Source organism: Prionailurus viverrinus, chromosome A1 (genome assembly GCF_022837055.1).
Source record: "Prionailurus viverrinus isolate Anna chromosome A1, UM_Priviv_1.0, whole genome shotgun sequence".
NCBI classification, from domain to species: domain Eukaryota; kingdom Metazoa; phylum Chordata; class Mammalia; order Carnivora; family Felidae; genus Prionailurus; species Prionailurus viverrinus.
Window position 1 is genome coordinate 83,147,622 of NC_062561.1, and position 16,939 is coordinate 83,164,560.

The following is a 16,939-nucleotide window of genomic DNA, read 5'->3' on the forward strand; positions in this document are numbered from 1 at the left end:
ACCTGGGTGGCTCAGTAGGTTGAGCGTCCGACTTCAGCTCAGGTCATGACCTCGTGGTCTGTGAGTTCAAGCCCCGCATCAGGCTCTGTGCTGACAGCTCAGAGCCTGGAGCCTGCTTCAGATTCTGTGTCTTCCCCTCTCTCTGCCCCTCCCCTGCTCGTGCTCTGTCTCTCTCTGTCTCAAAAATAAATAAAAACATTAAAATAAAAAAAATAAATAAAAGTTGTTGCCATTGCCTTGCAGTGACCCAAGAAGTCCTCTGTCTGACACCTACTTCTGCATGCCACCCTTCCTGGCTGCCACCCCTCCCACCCCATCCCAACACGTACTTACACACCCCATAGAACCCCCCAGATTAGGTGCCTACAGAGATTTCCCCCAACAGCCTGAAATCTCTTCTGGGAAAACAACGCCATCACCATCCTTAGGCCTCAGTGACACCGAACTCCAAGCTTCTAAGTGTGAGGCGGGGCTGTGGGCCCCGTGTGCTGTGCTGCCTGCCTCTCGACACCAAGTGCCCTCGCCAGCCTGCCAGCTGCCTTCTCTACCGCCACTAGGCAGATATAGCCTACTTTTTCAAATCAGCGTTCGCAAATTCACAAAACCGGCCCACAGGAGAGGATGCAGGCTGTGGGGACAGCAGTCCAGAGAGGCCAGGGGCGCCTTCCAGAAGGAGGAGAGACACACCATTACACTGTCACTGATCACAGTGAATAACGACCAGGGGATGAGAAGGCCCGGACACTCTGCCGGCCCCTCCTGCCCCCTCCGCCCCCCTACCCCCTTGTCCAGGAAGACAGGAAAGGGGTTCCCTGAAGAGAACACCGGGAAACACTTTAGGAAACAGTCACAAATAGAAAACCAAGATCCTGAGCAAAAACATCATGACAAGTGGTTTTTTTCTCTCCGTGTGACCCTTTATTTCCAGTCAGGACACGCATAAACACATTCTTGGGTCCAAATGCTGAGAAAGTCTTTCTCCACACGCTTGTCGCAAGAGCTCGGAGCAGGAAATGATGAACAGAGAAAGGAATGCCAGAGTCCAGATGGATGCGGCCAGCCGGGGGCTCGGGAAGCCCAGCGGCCTCCTGCCCGGGCCTCCCTCCTTTCTCAAGGCGTCCCCTGCAGCAGGCGGCTCCGACGGAAACAGTGACCCACCGGCGAGGCCTCCTCTCCCCCAGGGAGGTGTGTGCGGGCTTCCCACCAGCAAGCCGCCAGTCCCAGGGACACGAGAGCCTGCGTTCGTGCCCCCCCCCAAGTTCCCAAGCGGAAAGAACTTCTCATCAAAACCTACAGTCGCTCAAGGACGACCTTCTCCTGGTGCCACCCGGTGCCCCATGGGGAGCAGCCCCCCCCACCCCGACCCAGTGCCCCATAGGGAGCAGCCCCCCCAATCAGTGCCCCGCAGGGAGCAGGCCCCCCCACCCCGACCCGGTGCCCCGCAGGGAGCAGGTGCTGGGACCAACGCTGGCAGTGCCCCTTGTCACGCCTCCCTGGAATGACAACCCTCGCACTCACTTCACTACATCCCCAGAGTCCCTGGAGAGGAACTGCCACCACGGGCAGCCAGCTGACAAACAGGCCAGAAGCAAGTAGGAGAAAAAGCCACAAGAACACCCCAGGATGTGGGTCTAAAAAGCAAAGTCTTTTGATTCAAATACAAAAAATTAAAATATCAAAAACAACTGCAGAGAAAGCTCTCAAGGCAGAGAGGGGACAGGTGGGTTGTCCCAGCATGGAGGCCCCAGGTAGGCTCAGACTAGCTGTGCCCCCAAAACACACCCGCAGACCCTGGGGGGCCAGCCCAGGGAAGCCACACCAGGCAGAAGAAAAAGGACTGATTTGCTTGAGAAACAGGAACCCTTTTTAAAGGCCACACACATTACCAAGGTAGGCAAGGCTGGCTCCCTGGTGCCGTGAGTCTCAGCGAACGGGGAGGAGCCATCACAAACTACTGGTAGGAGCCTCCCTCACATCTGTGCCACCACTACACTGGGCACACAGCACTGCGCTTCTACCCACAGACAAGCTCTGGGGCCCGTGTGTGTGCCCGTGTGTGTACTGTGTGCACAGGTGTGTGTGCACGTGTGTGTCTCTGTGCGTGCGCCCATGTGTGCACATGGCTGTGCACATGGCTGTGTGTATTCTGTGCATGCGTGTGTGCATCTGTGTGTGTGCTGTGCACACATGTGGTGGGTGCCTGTGTGTGCACGTGGCTATGTGTGTGCCTGTGTGTGTATTCTGTGCCTGTGTGTACATCTGTGTGTGTGCTGTGTATGTGTGTGTACTGTGCACACATGTGGTGTGTGCCTGTGTATGTATTCTGTGCATGTATGCAAGCATGTGTGATGTACCTACATGTATGCATGTGTGTGTGTGCTTGTGTGCATGTGTGTGTTCTGTGCATGTGTGTGCACATGCAAAACCATGTTCCAACAGGAGGAGGCCTCATAAGAAAGTAAAGATGGACAGCTGCCCCTCTAAGCTAAACCCTCTACCTCATGGGGTGCAGCTCTGAGGAAAGTCCGAGAACACCTGGCCTTCCATAAGCCTGGCCAAGTCCTGGACATGCTGCATGCTGGCAGTATGTACTCTCCACATATGTACCATACGGGCAGAGTTTACTGCCCTGGAAACTCAGCCCTATAAAGTAATAAAATATCCAATTGTTTGACCCTAAGTTAAAGACTGTTTATGGCAGCCAGCCCTAGGGCAGGCTAGCCTCAGCCCTGAGTGGTCTGGAATTCCCCAGTGGGGCCCTTATCCCGAAGGCCATGGGAAGACCAGGCAGGTCACAGCACCCACCCCAGACCTCAAAACAAGTAGTAAGCTTGGCCAGGTCCCCTAGGGTCTGCACACTGATGGGTTTTCCAGAACCAGCCCGTCTTCCTGGATCTCTGCTAATAGCTCTACACCACAGTCTGACCCCAGCCTTGGAAAGCCCCAGTTTAGCTGGGCCAAAATAAACAGATGCCCAGAGGCTTAGGGGCCTGGGGCTAAATTCCCCCCTGAAGTATCGGGAGTTTAACTGCCCTGCTCAACCCATCTTCCACCTGCTACGAGGCCAGGCCCTCACTGCCTGCCTCGCCCAGAGAGCTTTCCCTGCATGAGGTAAGGTGGCATCTGGAGGAGACAGTGGGGCCGCCCTACCAGAAGGAGCAGATGATCAGCCAGAAGCCGGAGGGCGGGAGTCAGGAGAGGCAGCGCTGCCTGGCCATGGCAGGCCTCCTTTGGAAGGAGGTCTCAGGCGTTCTAGGCAGGTCAAGACACTCAGCTGGGAAGTGGCTCAGCAGGCTCTGAGCCCCTGGCTGTCCACATGTTCATGCAAAGGGGTCGCTCTGCTGAGTGAGTCCCATAAATGCTCATTTAAAGATCCACCACGGAACAGAAGGACTCGGGTGTGAAGGCAGATAGCTGCTGTCTGAGGAAGTAACTTGAGAACACACCCCAGAAGGCAGTTCCTTGTAAAGGAACAAAACGCCTGGGTCTGGGGCAGATGAAGTCCCTCGCAAGCCAACACGCACAGCCACAGGCTCTCTCGCTAGTGTGATCGTGGCAAAGTCACCAGCTTCTCCGAGCCTCGGAGGTAGGGGCCAGTTAAAACAGCTGTTCTGTGCTGCACAGAATCCTTACAAGATCTGACAGGGCAGTGTACTACTTTGGTGGACACGTCCACGGCTCCCTAACCAATGACTGATCTGGTGGTGTGAAAATGGACAAAATCAAACAGTCTGTTCTTGTACCTCCCAGAAGTGGATTCAGGAACAAAGAGAGAAACCACAAGAGCTAAAAAAGGAAAACGAATCTTTTTCCTCAGAAGAAAAGAAACACACGACAAAGCCACAGAGCTCTAGAGGCACATGTAACAGTCCTCCAGTCCTGCATGGGCCTGATTGTGCGGCCTCTTTTAACGGACGTGACGAGAAAGCAGGAACCAGCCCTGAGTCAGTGCACAGACAAGTGGCCCACACGAGGGTCACACCTAACCAGACCCACAGTGTAACTTAGGAGACTGTGAGCCCAAAAACAAAGCTCCAGAAAGATATACACACATAATTAACACTCTCAACTCTGTTAAGCATCCTGAAGAATCCAGAAGCCTGGGCTCAGTCCCAGGAGACCCACAGAGGGGGAAGTTGGTTCTCAGGAAAGGCCTAGAGACTTGGTCCTGCTCCTGGTGCTAAAGGAGGCATCGACAGCACCTGCAGCTGCTGAGGAGAAAATGCTGTGGTGGGTGCACCCTGTGGTGGGTGCACAGGGGTCCAGCCAGCCTGGTCGGGAAAACACTGCCAGGCGCGGGTCTCCAGGATGAGTCACCCTGAGTCTAAGAAAGACTTAGCCACTCTGTTTACCTTTGGGTTTTATCCCATTGGTGATGAGTGGGCCAAGATAGAACAATGCTTCATATTTTGGAAATTATTCAGACAACAGGAACAGAAACAATATGAAGAGGAAAGAGCAGGCACTAGCGTCATTCCTCAACAGACAACAGTGAAGGGTACTATGGTTTGTTGTGTTTCTAGAAAAGGTTCTAATTTACAGCGTAACCCTGAGCACAGATTCCAGCCTCCTCCCAACCGTTAGAGGAGCGGGCTGCCCCTCACAGTGTGGGTCAGGTGCGTGGGATGAGGCGGCATGGGTCAGGTATGAGATGTGGCACTTACCAGCTGACTCTAGGGCCAGGATGCCGCTGTCCCCAGAAAAGGATTCAAGCTTACTCAAAAACTGAACCAGGAATGCCAAATTTCAAGATGAACAGAGCCACAGCCCCAGGGAGCCCAGCTCTGTGTACAGAAACACACCTCTGCTTTCAGATGCTCATCGAACAAGGAATCACTATCTTTGATCCCACAGTCAGCTTGATAATCCACCACTCCCAGCAAAGACTAAATACTCCAACCTAAAGCTTCCCAGATGCTGAGGCCCTGGTGGCCCCTGAGTCTGACCTGACAACCCTCTTGTGAGAACCACTTCCTGTGTTCTATCCCACAGGGCAAGCTGGGAAGCCAAGATGCGGGGCCATTCATCTCCTTATTGCTAAAGATGATCCCGGGCCTGCATTTATACCAAAGCTGGAATGTGCTGACTGTTCATTCTGAACGCTGCCTCACACTTAGAGAAAAGTACTGGGCCATCTGTTGTGACGAAATTCCCTTGCATCCGTGTCAATTTCTCTGAGGGGCCAGGCTGACCGGAGGCCCGTCACAAGCCAGCCCCTGCCCAGGGCTCCGACAGACTTGCCTTTGCCCCACTGTCTTGTTCACTGGTTCCCAACTTCAAGGGCAACCCCGCCCCAGACTCTCCCTCACCTCTCAGCAATCTAGGCAAGTTATTTTACCTTTCTGGGCCTTTCCTCTCCAGAAAGTTCTTTCCATTTTAAAGTTGTGATTTTTAGGGGCGCCTGGGTGGCGCAGTCGGTTAAGCGTCCGACTTCAGCCAGGTCACGATCTCGCGGTCCGTGAGTTCGAGCCCTGCGTCAGGCTCTGGGCTGATGGCTCAGAGCCTGGAGCCTGTTTCCGATTCTGTGTCTCCCTCTCTCTCTGCCCCTCCCCCGTTCATGCTCTGTCTCTCTCTGTCCCAAAAATAAATAAAAAACGTTGAAAAAAAAAATTAAAGTAGTGATTTTTACTTTTTTTATTTCTTTTATTATTTTTTTTAATTTTTAATGTTTATTTTTTGAGAGAGACAGAGACAGAGACAGAGCAGGAGCAGGGAGGGGCACAGAGAGGGGGAGACAGAATCCAAAACAGTCTCCAGGCTCTGAGCTGTCAGCACAGAGCCTGACGCGGGGCTCGAACTCACAAACCGTGAGATCATGACCTGAGCCGAAGTCGGATGCCCAACCGACTGAGCCACCCAGGCACTCCAAAAGTTGTGATTTTTAGACTCTTCATTTGCCAATCTATATACATAAATCCACATGCCTGAGTAATAGTAACGCCCTTGATTTTCTGAAACCGATCTTTTCTTTTTCACTCACTTTCCTCTTCCACACTTCCCACCACAGGGAGCCCAGCCGATAGGCTTATGTGGAACTTTATCTCCACATCTGCACGTGCGTATCTGTGTTGTACTATTCTTTAAGAGGAATATCTTGGTAGACTCTTCTGCATTTTGTTTTTCTTTCTAGTCATACCCCATGGAACTTCCTGCACGTCACATGGCCTGGCCTGGCTCTAACTCATTCTTCTGAAAGCTGAATAATATTCCACACTGTGGAAGCCCCATAATAGAATCACCCTTTGAAGCGGCATTTACTTCGTTTCCACATTGCGCTATTGTTCATTCAACAGTGGACTGTGGTGGTGCGCCAGGCAGTGACCCTTCGCGTACACCCCCACCAGCTGGTCAAAGCAGTCTGTCCTGCGGTCAGCCCCTCCTCCACTGTTACAGACCCCCGTTCTGATGTCGGAGCGTAAAACACCAGACCATCAGTGAAGACTTCCTGCTCGGGCACCAGGATCTCCCCTCTCCTCTCGAGCGTCAGACCATCCAGGGGTGATCAGCACCACAAGACAGGACGTCAGGTCCCCACAAGGCTCGCCCAGAGTCCGGAGGCCTGTCAGCACACAGCATTGGCTGTGCTGGCCGCGCTCGCCAACCATGTTGTCTCCCCACCCCAGCACGTCCACGCAAGTCTACGCCACACGCTGACTGCACACTTCTCACCGGGCAGGTTCACACCTTTCCTGATATTGCCCACGTGCAAACACACACGTGAAAGTCCAGCTCTCTCTTCCTGATGAATCTGCCTTAATTGGAGCTAGCTCCACTCTGTCACCTGAGTTACAGGAGAGCCTCAAACTGCACTGGCAGGAACACCCAGAAAGATCAAGCAGTGAAAGTGCCTTTGCTCACACATGCTCATTAAGCGCCACAAAAACAGCCTTACTCTCCACTCTGACAAAGGAAGAAATGGAGGCAGACAGGGTTTGGGAGATTCTGCTAAAGTCACAGAATCAGTGAGAAACACGGGTGGGACTCACTCTGGAGTCTGGGATCCCAAGTGCCCTTAGTCATACCCTCCTCTTCTAGGCTGATTCCCAGAGGCTTTTGTCCCTACAGCACCCAGGGATGCTTGTCTGTGCCCACAGTGACCTGAACCCACCTCCAAGACATTAGGAAGTAGGGGGTGTGCACTCACAGCCTCACTTCCAAGGGCAAACTGCAAACCTCAATTCTCCGGCATTACCAGCTAGCACTTCCGCTTGTTTCTAGCAAATACACTCATCTCCTTTCTAAACATGTGCACGTCAAGGGCGCCTGGGTGGCTTAGTCGGTTGAGCGTCTGACTGTGGCTCACGTCATGATCTCACGGTTCATGGGTTCGAGCCTGGTGTCGGACTCTGTGCTGACGGCTCGGAGCCTGGAGCCTGCTTTGGATTCTGTGGTTTCCCTCTCTCTCTGCCCCTCCCCTGCTCATGTGCTCGCTCTCTCTCTCTAGCTCTCTCTCGCTCCCTCTCTCAAAAATAAATAAATGCTGAAAAAAAATTTAAACATGTGCACATCTATGACTAAAACATGATGTGTGATGCTCTGATTCCCCAGTGCCTTCAGGAAGGTGTAAGTGTTTACATACTCAAATGCCTCATTAGTTTCAGAGGAGCAAATCCAAACGTTCCTACCAAATGCCACCTTCCAGCCAAGTGATTCTACCTTCGGGAGCCAATGCTCTGCTCACCTGCCCAATGCCTTCTCCCAAACGTATGGGCTGCCAGTGAACCTGCTTAACGAGCCATCTCTGGATTTCTGTGCTTAAGACCCCATCACCACAATTCCCCTCCTCTCCAATGTCTACCTCGGCAGCCTCTAGTCAATGACCACAAGTCTCAGAACAACCAGGCCGGTGTCCCTGGCTGATCACCCACGAAAGACTGTGGCCCTGTCTCCCCACCTCATGAACATCAGCTGCCTGCTGGCCCTAAAACTCAGCACTGCTCTGCTTCCCAGCACTTCACTGTACCCCCACCACTCAAACCCAAGATCACACAGAAAGACAGACCATAACAAGTGGTGTGGAGAACAAGAACATCACACAAACATGGATTTAAACCCCAGCTCTCTCTTACAGGCTAGGTGACTTTGGTTAACTTACAGGAGTCTCCCTCAACTTCAATGTCATGGAGTTGTGAGAATTAAAATGAGTTAATACACGTAAACTAGATCCCAAAAGTCTGCAACCCTCTCCACCCCACACATATGCATGGCAAACCCACCCCTTCCCAGGTAAAACTTGGAATCGAACTAAAATCACCCTTGGCCCCTGAGCCCGGTGCTCCCCAGACACAGCCCAGAGCGGCACACTAGTCCTTAGGGTTAAAAATAGTACAGGCAGCTAGCTGAGCTCGGTTAATAGAATATCCAGGTTAATTTTAGCATCAGAGAGCTCAAGAGAATATAAATCCCTGATGCCAAGAACCATGTGTGGCCCGCACGACCCCTTCTTTCACCATCAAACACACACGATGAAAAAGCCAACATCACTGATACCACTCCCTTATACACACAAAATGGCTTCTCTAATTGGGGAAAACCATTTCTTCTTAGCCCTGTGAAGACACTACCACTAACAACAACTATTTTAAATTATCAAGCAGGACAGCACCTCATCTGACCCTTACAGGCCTCTGTGATGGGCACACTACTGCTTCCCCTGTAGGAAATCCACATTTAACAGAGCAGACCCAGAACCCTAAGCTTCCAGCCCCTGTGGTCTGGGCCTTCTTCACCACACCACACCCCTCCTAACCAGCCATTCAGCCGAGGGAGGTGCAGGCCAGAACCCTCAGCCACCACTTCCTGTTCCCCTCTCATTTGGTCCCTGCCTGAAGGACCTCCTGCTTCTGGTCCCTGGGATTATGTTTGGCGACCAGTTGTGGGGAGAGCACGAGGTTTGTGGGGCCCCCCCGGGTCCCCAGCACCAACAGCCTGCAGGGCCACGGTTTGCGGGAGGAGCAGTCAGTTCTGATGTGCTTGCGCTGGACACAGACCACCATCAACTTCTTGGTGAACAAGTTATAATCTTCCAGAGAAGGAACACAAGAGCACGCCCTGGGCCCGGTGCAGCCCAAGAGGACCGAAGGAGAAGGAAGGGAGAGCTGGGGAACGGAGGAGAGCCCGCGGCAGGGAGCTGGCGTGAGACACAAATGCCAACACACCAAGTGGATCCAAACTGTGCCATCAAACCTGATGATGAAAACCAGTGACAGAGCACGAGGGCTCTTTTCACCCCGGAATGCAGGCTGGGATTTTTTTTTTTTTTTCAGCTTGCCAGAAAAACCTTTGTATATCCCTCTTAACTGAACACATTTATCAAGGTGATACTTTTAAAAACCAGTAGTATACTGCCACCATGGAAAAGGCAAAAATCACTGGGTATTGACCGTAACACAGCACCTAAAGGAGCACCGTGTCCAAAATAACACTGCCCTGAAGAGCTCTCGTGGGTCCTTCGCACAAGCTCCGACAATCTCTGAGCAGCCTCCCTTCCAGCACGAAGGCCCTGACTCATGGAAAGTCAGAAGAGCGCACTTCCTCAAAGTTACCATCTCGTAGGAAGTGCACTTGGCCTTACCCGACACGAGCCACTGGTGTAAAAACAGTCACGACTATTACCAAAGGTGGACAAGGTCTAAGGTTTGCAAGTGTGCAGAAGAACTACCCAGAACGACTGTGACATTTAAGTGGGGGGGAGACAAGAACTCATAACAGTCACAACACAAATGCCTCACTCTGATCCGGCATTTGCAGAAGGTGGACAAGCAGGAGGAGGAGGAAAACGAGGAAGAGACTCTGCCCAGTGTCCCCAGCTTCTCAGTGAGACCAAGTCCCATCATGCAATCCGAAACTACTTGAGACAAGAGGGCCAAGGCCCAGGCACCTAAAAATCTCTTCATCCTCCCAAACATGTCCTGCCTTTTTTCTCAGCAACAGGAGCAGTGATACTGCTTGTTGGTGTCAGCTTAGGAGGAATTTTCTTTCTGTCCTTTTCTGGGAGCGAGGAGGTGGGCATCAACGTGGGCCAGAACAATACCGTCTTGTAAGCCCCCACCGGATGCAGCCGACAGCTATTGCCTGCATTTTGCAAATGGAAAAATGAGTCTATGGAAGGGGAGGGTGCTTGCTCCGGGTCACCCAGCAGGCCAAGAGCACACAGGCATGCAGCCAGCCAGCCTGGAGACGAGGCTCCGAGATGAATGGACGGCCTGGCCAGCGTGTCCCCGAACAAGGAGGGGCGGGCGTGCATGTGACCGTGTGTATGATTCATGCACGTCTGCCCCTCCTCCAGATCAACTGTGGTGTTCCTCGTCATCTCGCGCCTTCAAGACCAGGACATTCAGGCAAGTCAGAGCCGAGACTGACCAGAGCAGACCAACAAAGGAAAGAAATCAAGAGTTCAGCACACCCCCTTCCAAGCTCAGGATCACCCTCACCACATTCTATTAACAGGTGTCCCTCAAGTTCAAGCCAGCACACCCACAGTTCACCTTCAGGGTCTCCAGCCCAGGCCCGAACTCAGAAATGGCCTAGACCATTTCTGTGCTCAGACACAGGAGGCTGCCCTGCCTGTGCTAGGTGGAGGCCCCTGCTCCCTGAATGCCCCCCCCCACTACAAAGGTGAGACACAGATGTCTCCCCCTTGCAGCCCAGCCCCCGCCCCCAAACATGGGGAGGGAGGGCCCCAAAGGGTCCCACGTGGGGGTAGACACGGCAGAGGGGCCGGGTCGTGGCACTAACCTCAGCTAAGCTGGGCGTGTTTCTCTTGCTTGTTTAAAGTGGAACAGAAAGGACAGAAAGCCTCGCCAAGCAGCATCTTCAAAGCCCTTTCTTTCCACCCTAGGCCCCTCCTTGTCCGGTCCAGAGCCCACTCACGAACGTGCACCGGCAGGCTAGTGGAGATGCTCTCCTGGATCTTCAGGTGTTTCTCCTCACTCTCCTGCCTCACATACTGTGCCATTCTGGAGAGAAATCAACCTCTCCGCTCAACACACCAGTGTTCCAGAACGCTCCCAGGATGAGTCTGAGACTGGCTGTGCCAGGCCTGAACCATAAAGTCCTCAGACCCACTCCTGCCTGCTGTGCCCGGAAGCCTGGCACACTCCTCCACAGACAGACCCCCACCCAGGTCCCCTCCTGCTCCCCTTGATTAAGGAAGCACCTCAAACCCTCACACAGCTCAGTGGACCCAGGAACTGATGAGGGTTCTTGGCCGAAGGACCCTGGTACAGGCACCCTCCCTGCCCCCACGTCAGCGGGAGGGTAATGCTGAATCTCTCAGTGCGAAAGTGACAGCAGATCCCAACCAAGCAAACAGGGAAATGGTTGCAGGCAGCGTAAGTCCGCTTCTCAGCCAAATATCAACAGTGTCTCAGTGACGATCCATAAACCAAAATAAAGCAGACAGGAAACAACACGCTGATTTGGGGGAGCTGGAATTCCTCAGGCAGCATCGAATGTCATCAACAACTGACACTCAGTCACTGGGCGCCTGGCTGGGTTCCCAGCGGCCCCTTTTCACATGGGAATAGAAGGGACTGTGGAGGCAAGAAGGACCTGAGGACAGGCGACTCTCTGGGTCCTCGGGAACCCTCTTCAACATAAGCTGCCCTCCCAGACACACATTTATGGCACCAACGTCTAACGGTCACTCGGAGGCAAGGATCTTGTTTTGGGGGGGGAGGGGAAGGGGACGTGCACATCACCCTCCCGAGATAAAATGAATCCTCCAGATAAACCCAGGAAGTCCAGATATAGCCCTCCAGCCCACTCCAGAATCCGCCTGTCATTTCCCTCCCCCAGCTCATGGACCCAGTGACAAGGGCAGAATTCTCCCCGGTGACACAGCCTGAATGGCAGGCGCTGGTGGCCAAAAGCTTCCCCCCACCCCGCCCCGCCCCGGCCAGTTCTCAATGGAAGGGGGGGTGCTGGGGTGGCTCCCCGTCTCCCAGCCCGACGGAGCCCAGGACCGAGGGCACGCCACACACATCCGCCTACACGGACGCGCACGCCCGCAACAGTCCGCAGCCCCAGCCGGCCCCACGGCCCTGAGGGAACGCGGGGAAGGAAGTTTCTGGGTGCAGCAGCGGAGGGCAGATGCGGAACCTGAGGTCGGCGGGTCGGCCCCCGGCCATGCACGCACCCAGGGCCCCCACTCGCGCACGCTCCAGGCGGGGACGGGCCCCGTGTCCTGCACCGCACCGCCCCCCACCCCGAACCGCGCCTCCAGGGAGCCGCTTCCCCCGGAGCCGCCGCAGCCCGGCCCGTCCTCGGGGGGAGGGGACGCGCGGCGCCCCGCCGCCCCCGGCGCTCACCGATCTTGATCTTCACGCTCTGGAAGACCCGGAGCCCTTCCTCCTCCACCGCCATGCTGGGTCGCCCGCCCGGGAGCTCGCGGGGCCTCGCCGGAATTCGCGCGCCGAGCCCCGCGGAGCAGCCGGAGCCCGAGCGGCGGCGCAGTCCCCGCGCTCTGCGCCAGACCCCGCGCGCGCCGGGTCCGCGGCGCCACCGCCACCCGGCTCCGCCCACCGGCCTGCCCAGCTCCCCATTGGCCGCGGTCGCAGAGGGGCGGGGCGTTAAGGTTCCGCCCACAGCGCGACTCCAACTGCCCACTGGCTGAGGCCTAGGAGGCGGGAGCGAGACGGCTCCGCCCGCAAAACAGCCCCACCTCCACATTGGCCAAGGCTCGGAGAGGGGCGGGGTCGGTCTCTGGGAGGGATAGGAAGGGACCCCGCGGCGGTGGGGGGAAGGGGGGGCGCGGAATGGAGGGGGAACCGGGCGGGGCGAGGAGAGGAAGGGGGGGGAGCTGGGAGGGGGATGAGAAACCGGCGGGGGCGTGGGGTAAAGGACTGGGCGTGGGGCGAGGGGCGCAGGATGAGAGGATGCCGGGCTGGGGGTGGGCACAGGACTGGGGGCAGCCAGGCAGAGCATGGGGTTGGACCCTGCAGGGGCACGGGGGGGGGGTGGGGGGGGGGACGGGAAGAAGGGAGACCCTGAGGCTTGGGAGGGGATCATCCAGATTAATGCGCTCAAAAGTCTTGAATCCTAGATGTCCCTAAATCTACTGGACCTGAAGACGTGTCCCATTTCTGCGTGTTAGACAGCGGTGCTCTCTCTGTGGTTGAAGATGATTTCAGAGACCTCTGAGAGAGTAGTACACCCCGTGATCAGCCTGCAGCTCCACTCCTCCACCATGTCACCATCACCCAGCTGGAGAAGCGCCAGGCCTGACGAAGAAGGTCCTATCTGCCAGGGAGCCTCACGACCTAGGAAACATGTGCCTAGGGACTGAGAAAATCCACAGAACCGGATCCAGAGAATATTGGATTCTGGCAGGCAGGACAAGAACGTAGATCAGGTTAGAGTTTATTGATATGGGATCCTTCCATCATGATACAGGATTTGGCACCTTAGCAAGTACCCCATGCCACTAGCGTGGCCTTTGGAAGCTTATACAAAGTGGTGCCCCACACTAAGTGGAAATGCCAAACGCCATGGCAGACAGCGGAGAAAAGCATCAAAATGCTCAGACAAGTGGCACAGGAGAGTAAACACATTCCCTAAGACCCGGAAACCTAGTTGTGAGCTAGGTTTCCTGGAAAGCCCAGAGGACACTCCATTTACAGAAAGGAGTGTGCAGATGAGACCCTGAGCGGTAGCTGGCATTCTAGGACTGGTCGGGGAGTCCAGATGCTGCTACAGAGAACACTGGGCTCCCTGACAGCAGTGACCATGATCACACAGTGACGGAGGGCGAGCAGTGATGTCTGCCCACTAGAAGCAAGCCAGTTGCTATATTATACTGAGCAGCAGGACTGGAGTGGTGGCTGTGCACTCTGAACTGCAAAGAGCTACAAGGTGGTCAGCTAGATGTGGTGTCAGGAGGGCACTTAGCCAGCCAGCGGGGTACTGCTCCGTTCTTGCAACCAAAGGAAATCAAAGATAGGTATGAGGAGGCTGAAGGAATTTGCCCCAATAAAACCTGTGAACCAGTTCTCATCTCCAGAACCCCCTGACTGGAGGAGAGGACTTGGCCACACATATGCATAAGGGTTCCCTTAGGACTTCCCCCAATGGCAGCTGTGGCCATTTATCCAGACATTTCAAGGGCAATTGGGCTTTGAGTCTGAATCGACATGATACCCAGTGACCCAAGATGTCATCATGCCCCTGTTAGAATAGGACTTGTGAGGTCCAGGAAGTAAATAGAGGCCTGGCCCGGGGAAGGCTCACAGTAGACCCACTGGATCCAGGGACCCACCTAGTGACCATTTATTTTCTCTGGCACTGAAGGTAAAATTGGCATAGACATACGTTACAGTTGTCAGAAAACCCATATTGGTTCCTTGGTGTTGGGGCTAAGAGTCACCCCAGCAGGGAGGGCCAAGTGGGGTGCCAGGATGGAAAATAAAAACCATAACACATCCTAGGGAAGATTGGGACGAAGACTCCCCTTAAAGACCGGAAAGGTCACGTAACTCACCAGTCCCACCTATGACTCCAGACAGATTCAGGAGGGTGACAGTGGACCACACAAGCTCAACCATGCAGTAGTCCCAATTGCAGCCACTGTACCAAAGGTGGTGCCACTGCCAGGCCACGTCAGCACAGCCTCTGGCCGTGGAGCTGACATGTCCACTCTTCTCCATCCTGAAGAAGAAAGAGAATCGGAAGCAATTTACATCATGTGGCATGGACTAATGCACACTTACAACCTGCCCCACTGCTAGGCTTCCCTGCCCTCTGTTATAAAACAGTCCAAAGAGACCTGGACCATCTGGGCAGGATTCAGAATGTTAATTGGCTCACTATATTAATGACATCATTTTAATTAGGCCAGATGAGCAAGAAGTTGGCAGTTCATTGGAGGCTTTGGTAAGACATGTGTGGTCTAAGACACACGTGCTCAGAGGACAGGAAGTAAATTTGCGAAGATTCAGGGCCTCCCCACATCAGTGAGGCAAGAGGTCCACGACTATGGGCCTCTCTTTCCCTCTACAAACCACAGAGACCAGCACAGCATACTTCCAGGATCCCTTCCTTAACAAAGCCCAGCATCCACAGAACTGTGCAAGTACCCTGTCTTCTCAAAACTGTGTTCTGCACAAAGGAATTGATCGCTAGTTTTCCAAATTCAACTCAGTTCCCTTAGAGCTTATGATGATAAGAAACAGGAAAATATTGGGGGATTAAAGGAAAAGATGAGACTTTGTTGAAAGTATCTATAATCTCTTTTGTTTATTACTCACTGTTAAATTTTTCCCTCTTTGATAGACCCTCTTTTGTGACACTCCGCAAAAAAATATTTCTTGAAAAGTATCAGTCTACCAACAGGTATTTATGAATTGCTAAGACAGCATAATTAGATCATTTATTAATCATATCTGATCAATAGACTTTCAAAGTGGCATAAAATAAGTGACTAGTATATAATAGAATAATTTTTATTATTTTTAAAGGTTTTTATTTATTTTTGAGAGAGACAGAGCACAAGCAGGGGAGGGGCAGAGAGAGAGGAAGACACAGAACCAGAAGCAGGCTCCAGGCTGTGAGCTGTCAGCACAGAGCCCAATGCAGGGCTCGAACCCACGAACTGCAAGATCATGACCTGAGCCGAAGTCAGACACTTAACAGACCGAGCCACCCAGGCGCCCCTAGAATAATTTTTAAAGGGTCCAAAAAAAGTAATGAAGGAAGAAGCTATTGTATCAAACATCTACAGTGAAAACAGCTACTGCAAAGAGTTCACAGCTCTGCTCTCAGTTCCCTGGTTTTCAAGGTGAAAACAGAAATATGGAAATATGGCATTTTATACAAGTTCTATTATGTAATACACAGAAGTGTATTAGTTTTCCAGAAAAGGCTATTTTAACCAACTAAGCAATGTAAGGAATTGTTTTCATAAGGGACATTCAGCACCTTGGGGAAGGATTCTTTCAATCTCAAATGACTAAGTAACCTTTGCAACACGCTCACTTCAGCACCTGGCGCAGAGTAAAAACTCAACTGGTATTTGTTGGATAAATGTACTGGAATCTCCTATTGTCTCACGAAAACTTTAGGAACATGATGTTAACTCATAGCTTTCTAAGAAGATTCATCCAGCTCTTGGGAGTTAAGGAGCTCAGCTCCCTCGTGGCCCAAGTGTCTATGAGACATGACACCACACACCTTTGGATGATGCTGTTTGGGCCATACAGAGCACAGAGGCATGCGGGGACACATCTACACTCAGGTTCCTTGTGGACACTCGAAGCCCAGATGTGCTGCTGGTAGAAAGGAGGCCCTGTGCTCCGGATGCAAGTGGACCAAGAGGCCACACCGGAGGCCTTGGTGGTGCATAGCCATAGCTTTTCCGGGCAGCATGAGGGGCCACACCGCCTACACTGCTCACGCCTCAACAAGCAACTGTGTGCCTGATGAGGGGAGGGAAGGGATGTCACATCTGGCTGAGAGCTGGGAAAACCCACTGGGATATTTTTCAGGCTCTCCTCCTGCTGTGGCAAATGAGAGGCCTCATTTTGAAACTCAGAGATAGACAGAGGCAGCCTGGATCCCTAAGTCACTACTGCAGGGCCCCTGGGATCTACGGCTGTGAAAGTGACAAGTGTGAAAGTTCCCTCAGGTAAAGCCGGTAAGATCTGGGAATCAGGTAGCCCAAGCCTGTCCTACCCTTGCTAATAAAAACCTTAATGAAGCGTGTATGGTAAAATCCACAGCACAGGAAGCACCAGATGTTGGTGAGGATGCGGAGAAATGGTATCCCTCCTACACAGCTGGTGGGAATGCAAACCGGTGCAGTCACTCTGGAAAACAGTATGCAGCGTCCTCAAAAAGTTAAAACTAGAACTACCCTGTGATCCAATAGTCGCACTACTGGGTATTTGCCCAAAGAATGCAAAAACACCAATTCAAAGGGATACATGCACTAGATGTTTATAGC

General features: G+C 53.3%; 1 protein-coding gene across 1 annotated transcript in view; it reads right to left on the bottom strand.

Moving 5' to 3' along the window:
* The window catches only part of RASA3 (RAS p21 protein activator 3), a 121,392-nt gene extending 108,893 nt beyond the window's left edge, over positions 1–12,499 (bottom strand). Inside the window, exon 1 of the mRNA XM_047849446.1 lies at positions 12,312–12,499. Coding sequence (XP_047705402.1) covers positions 12,312–12,366 — 55 coding nt within the window. The 5' untranslated portion in view covers positions 12,367–12,499. The remainder of the gene's footprint in view (positions 1–12,311) is intronic.
* Positions 12,500–16,939: the final 4,440 nt, after the last annotated feature.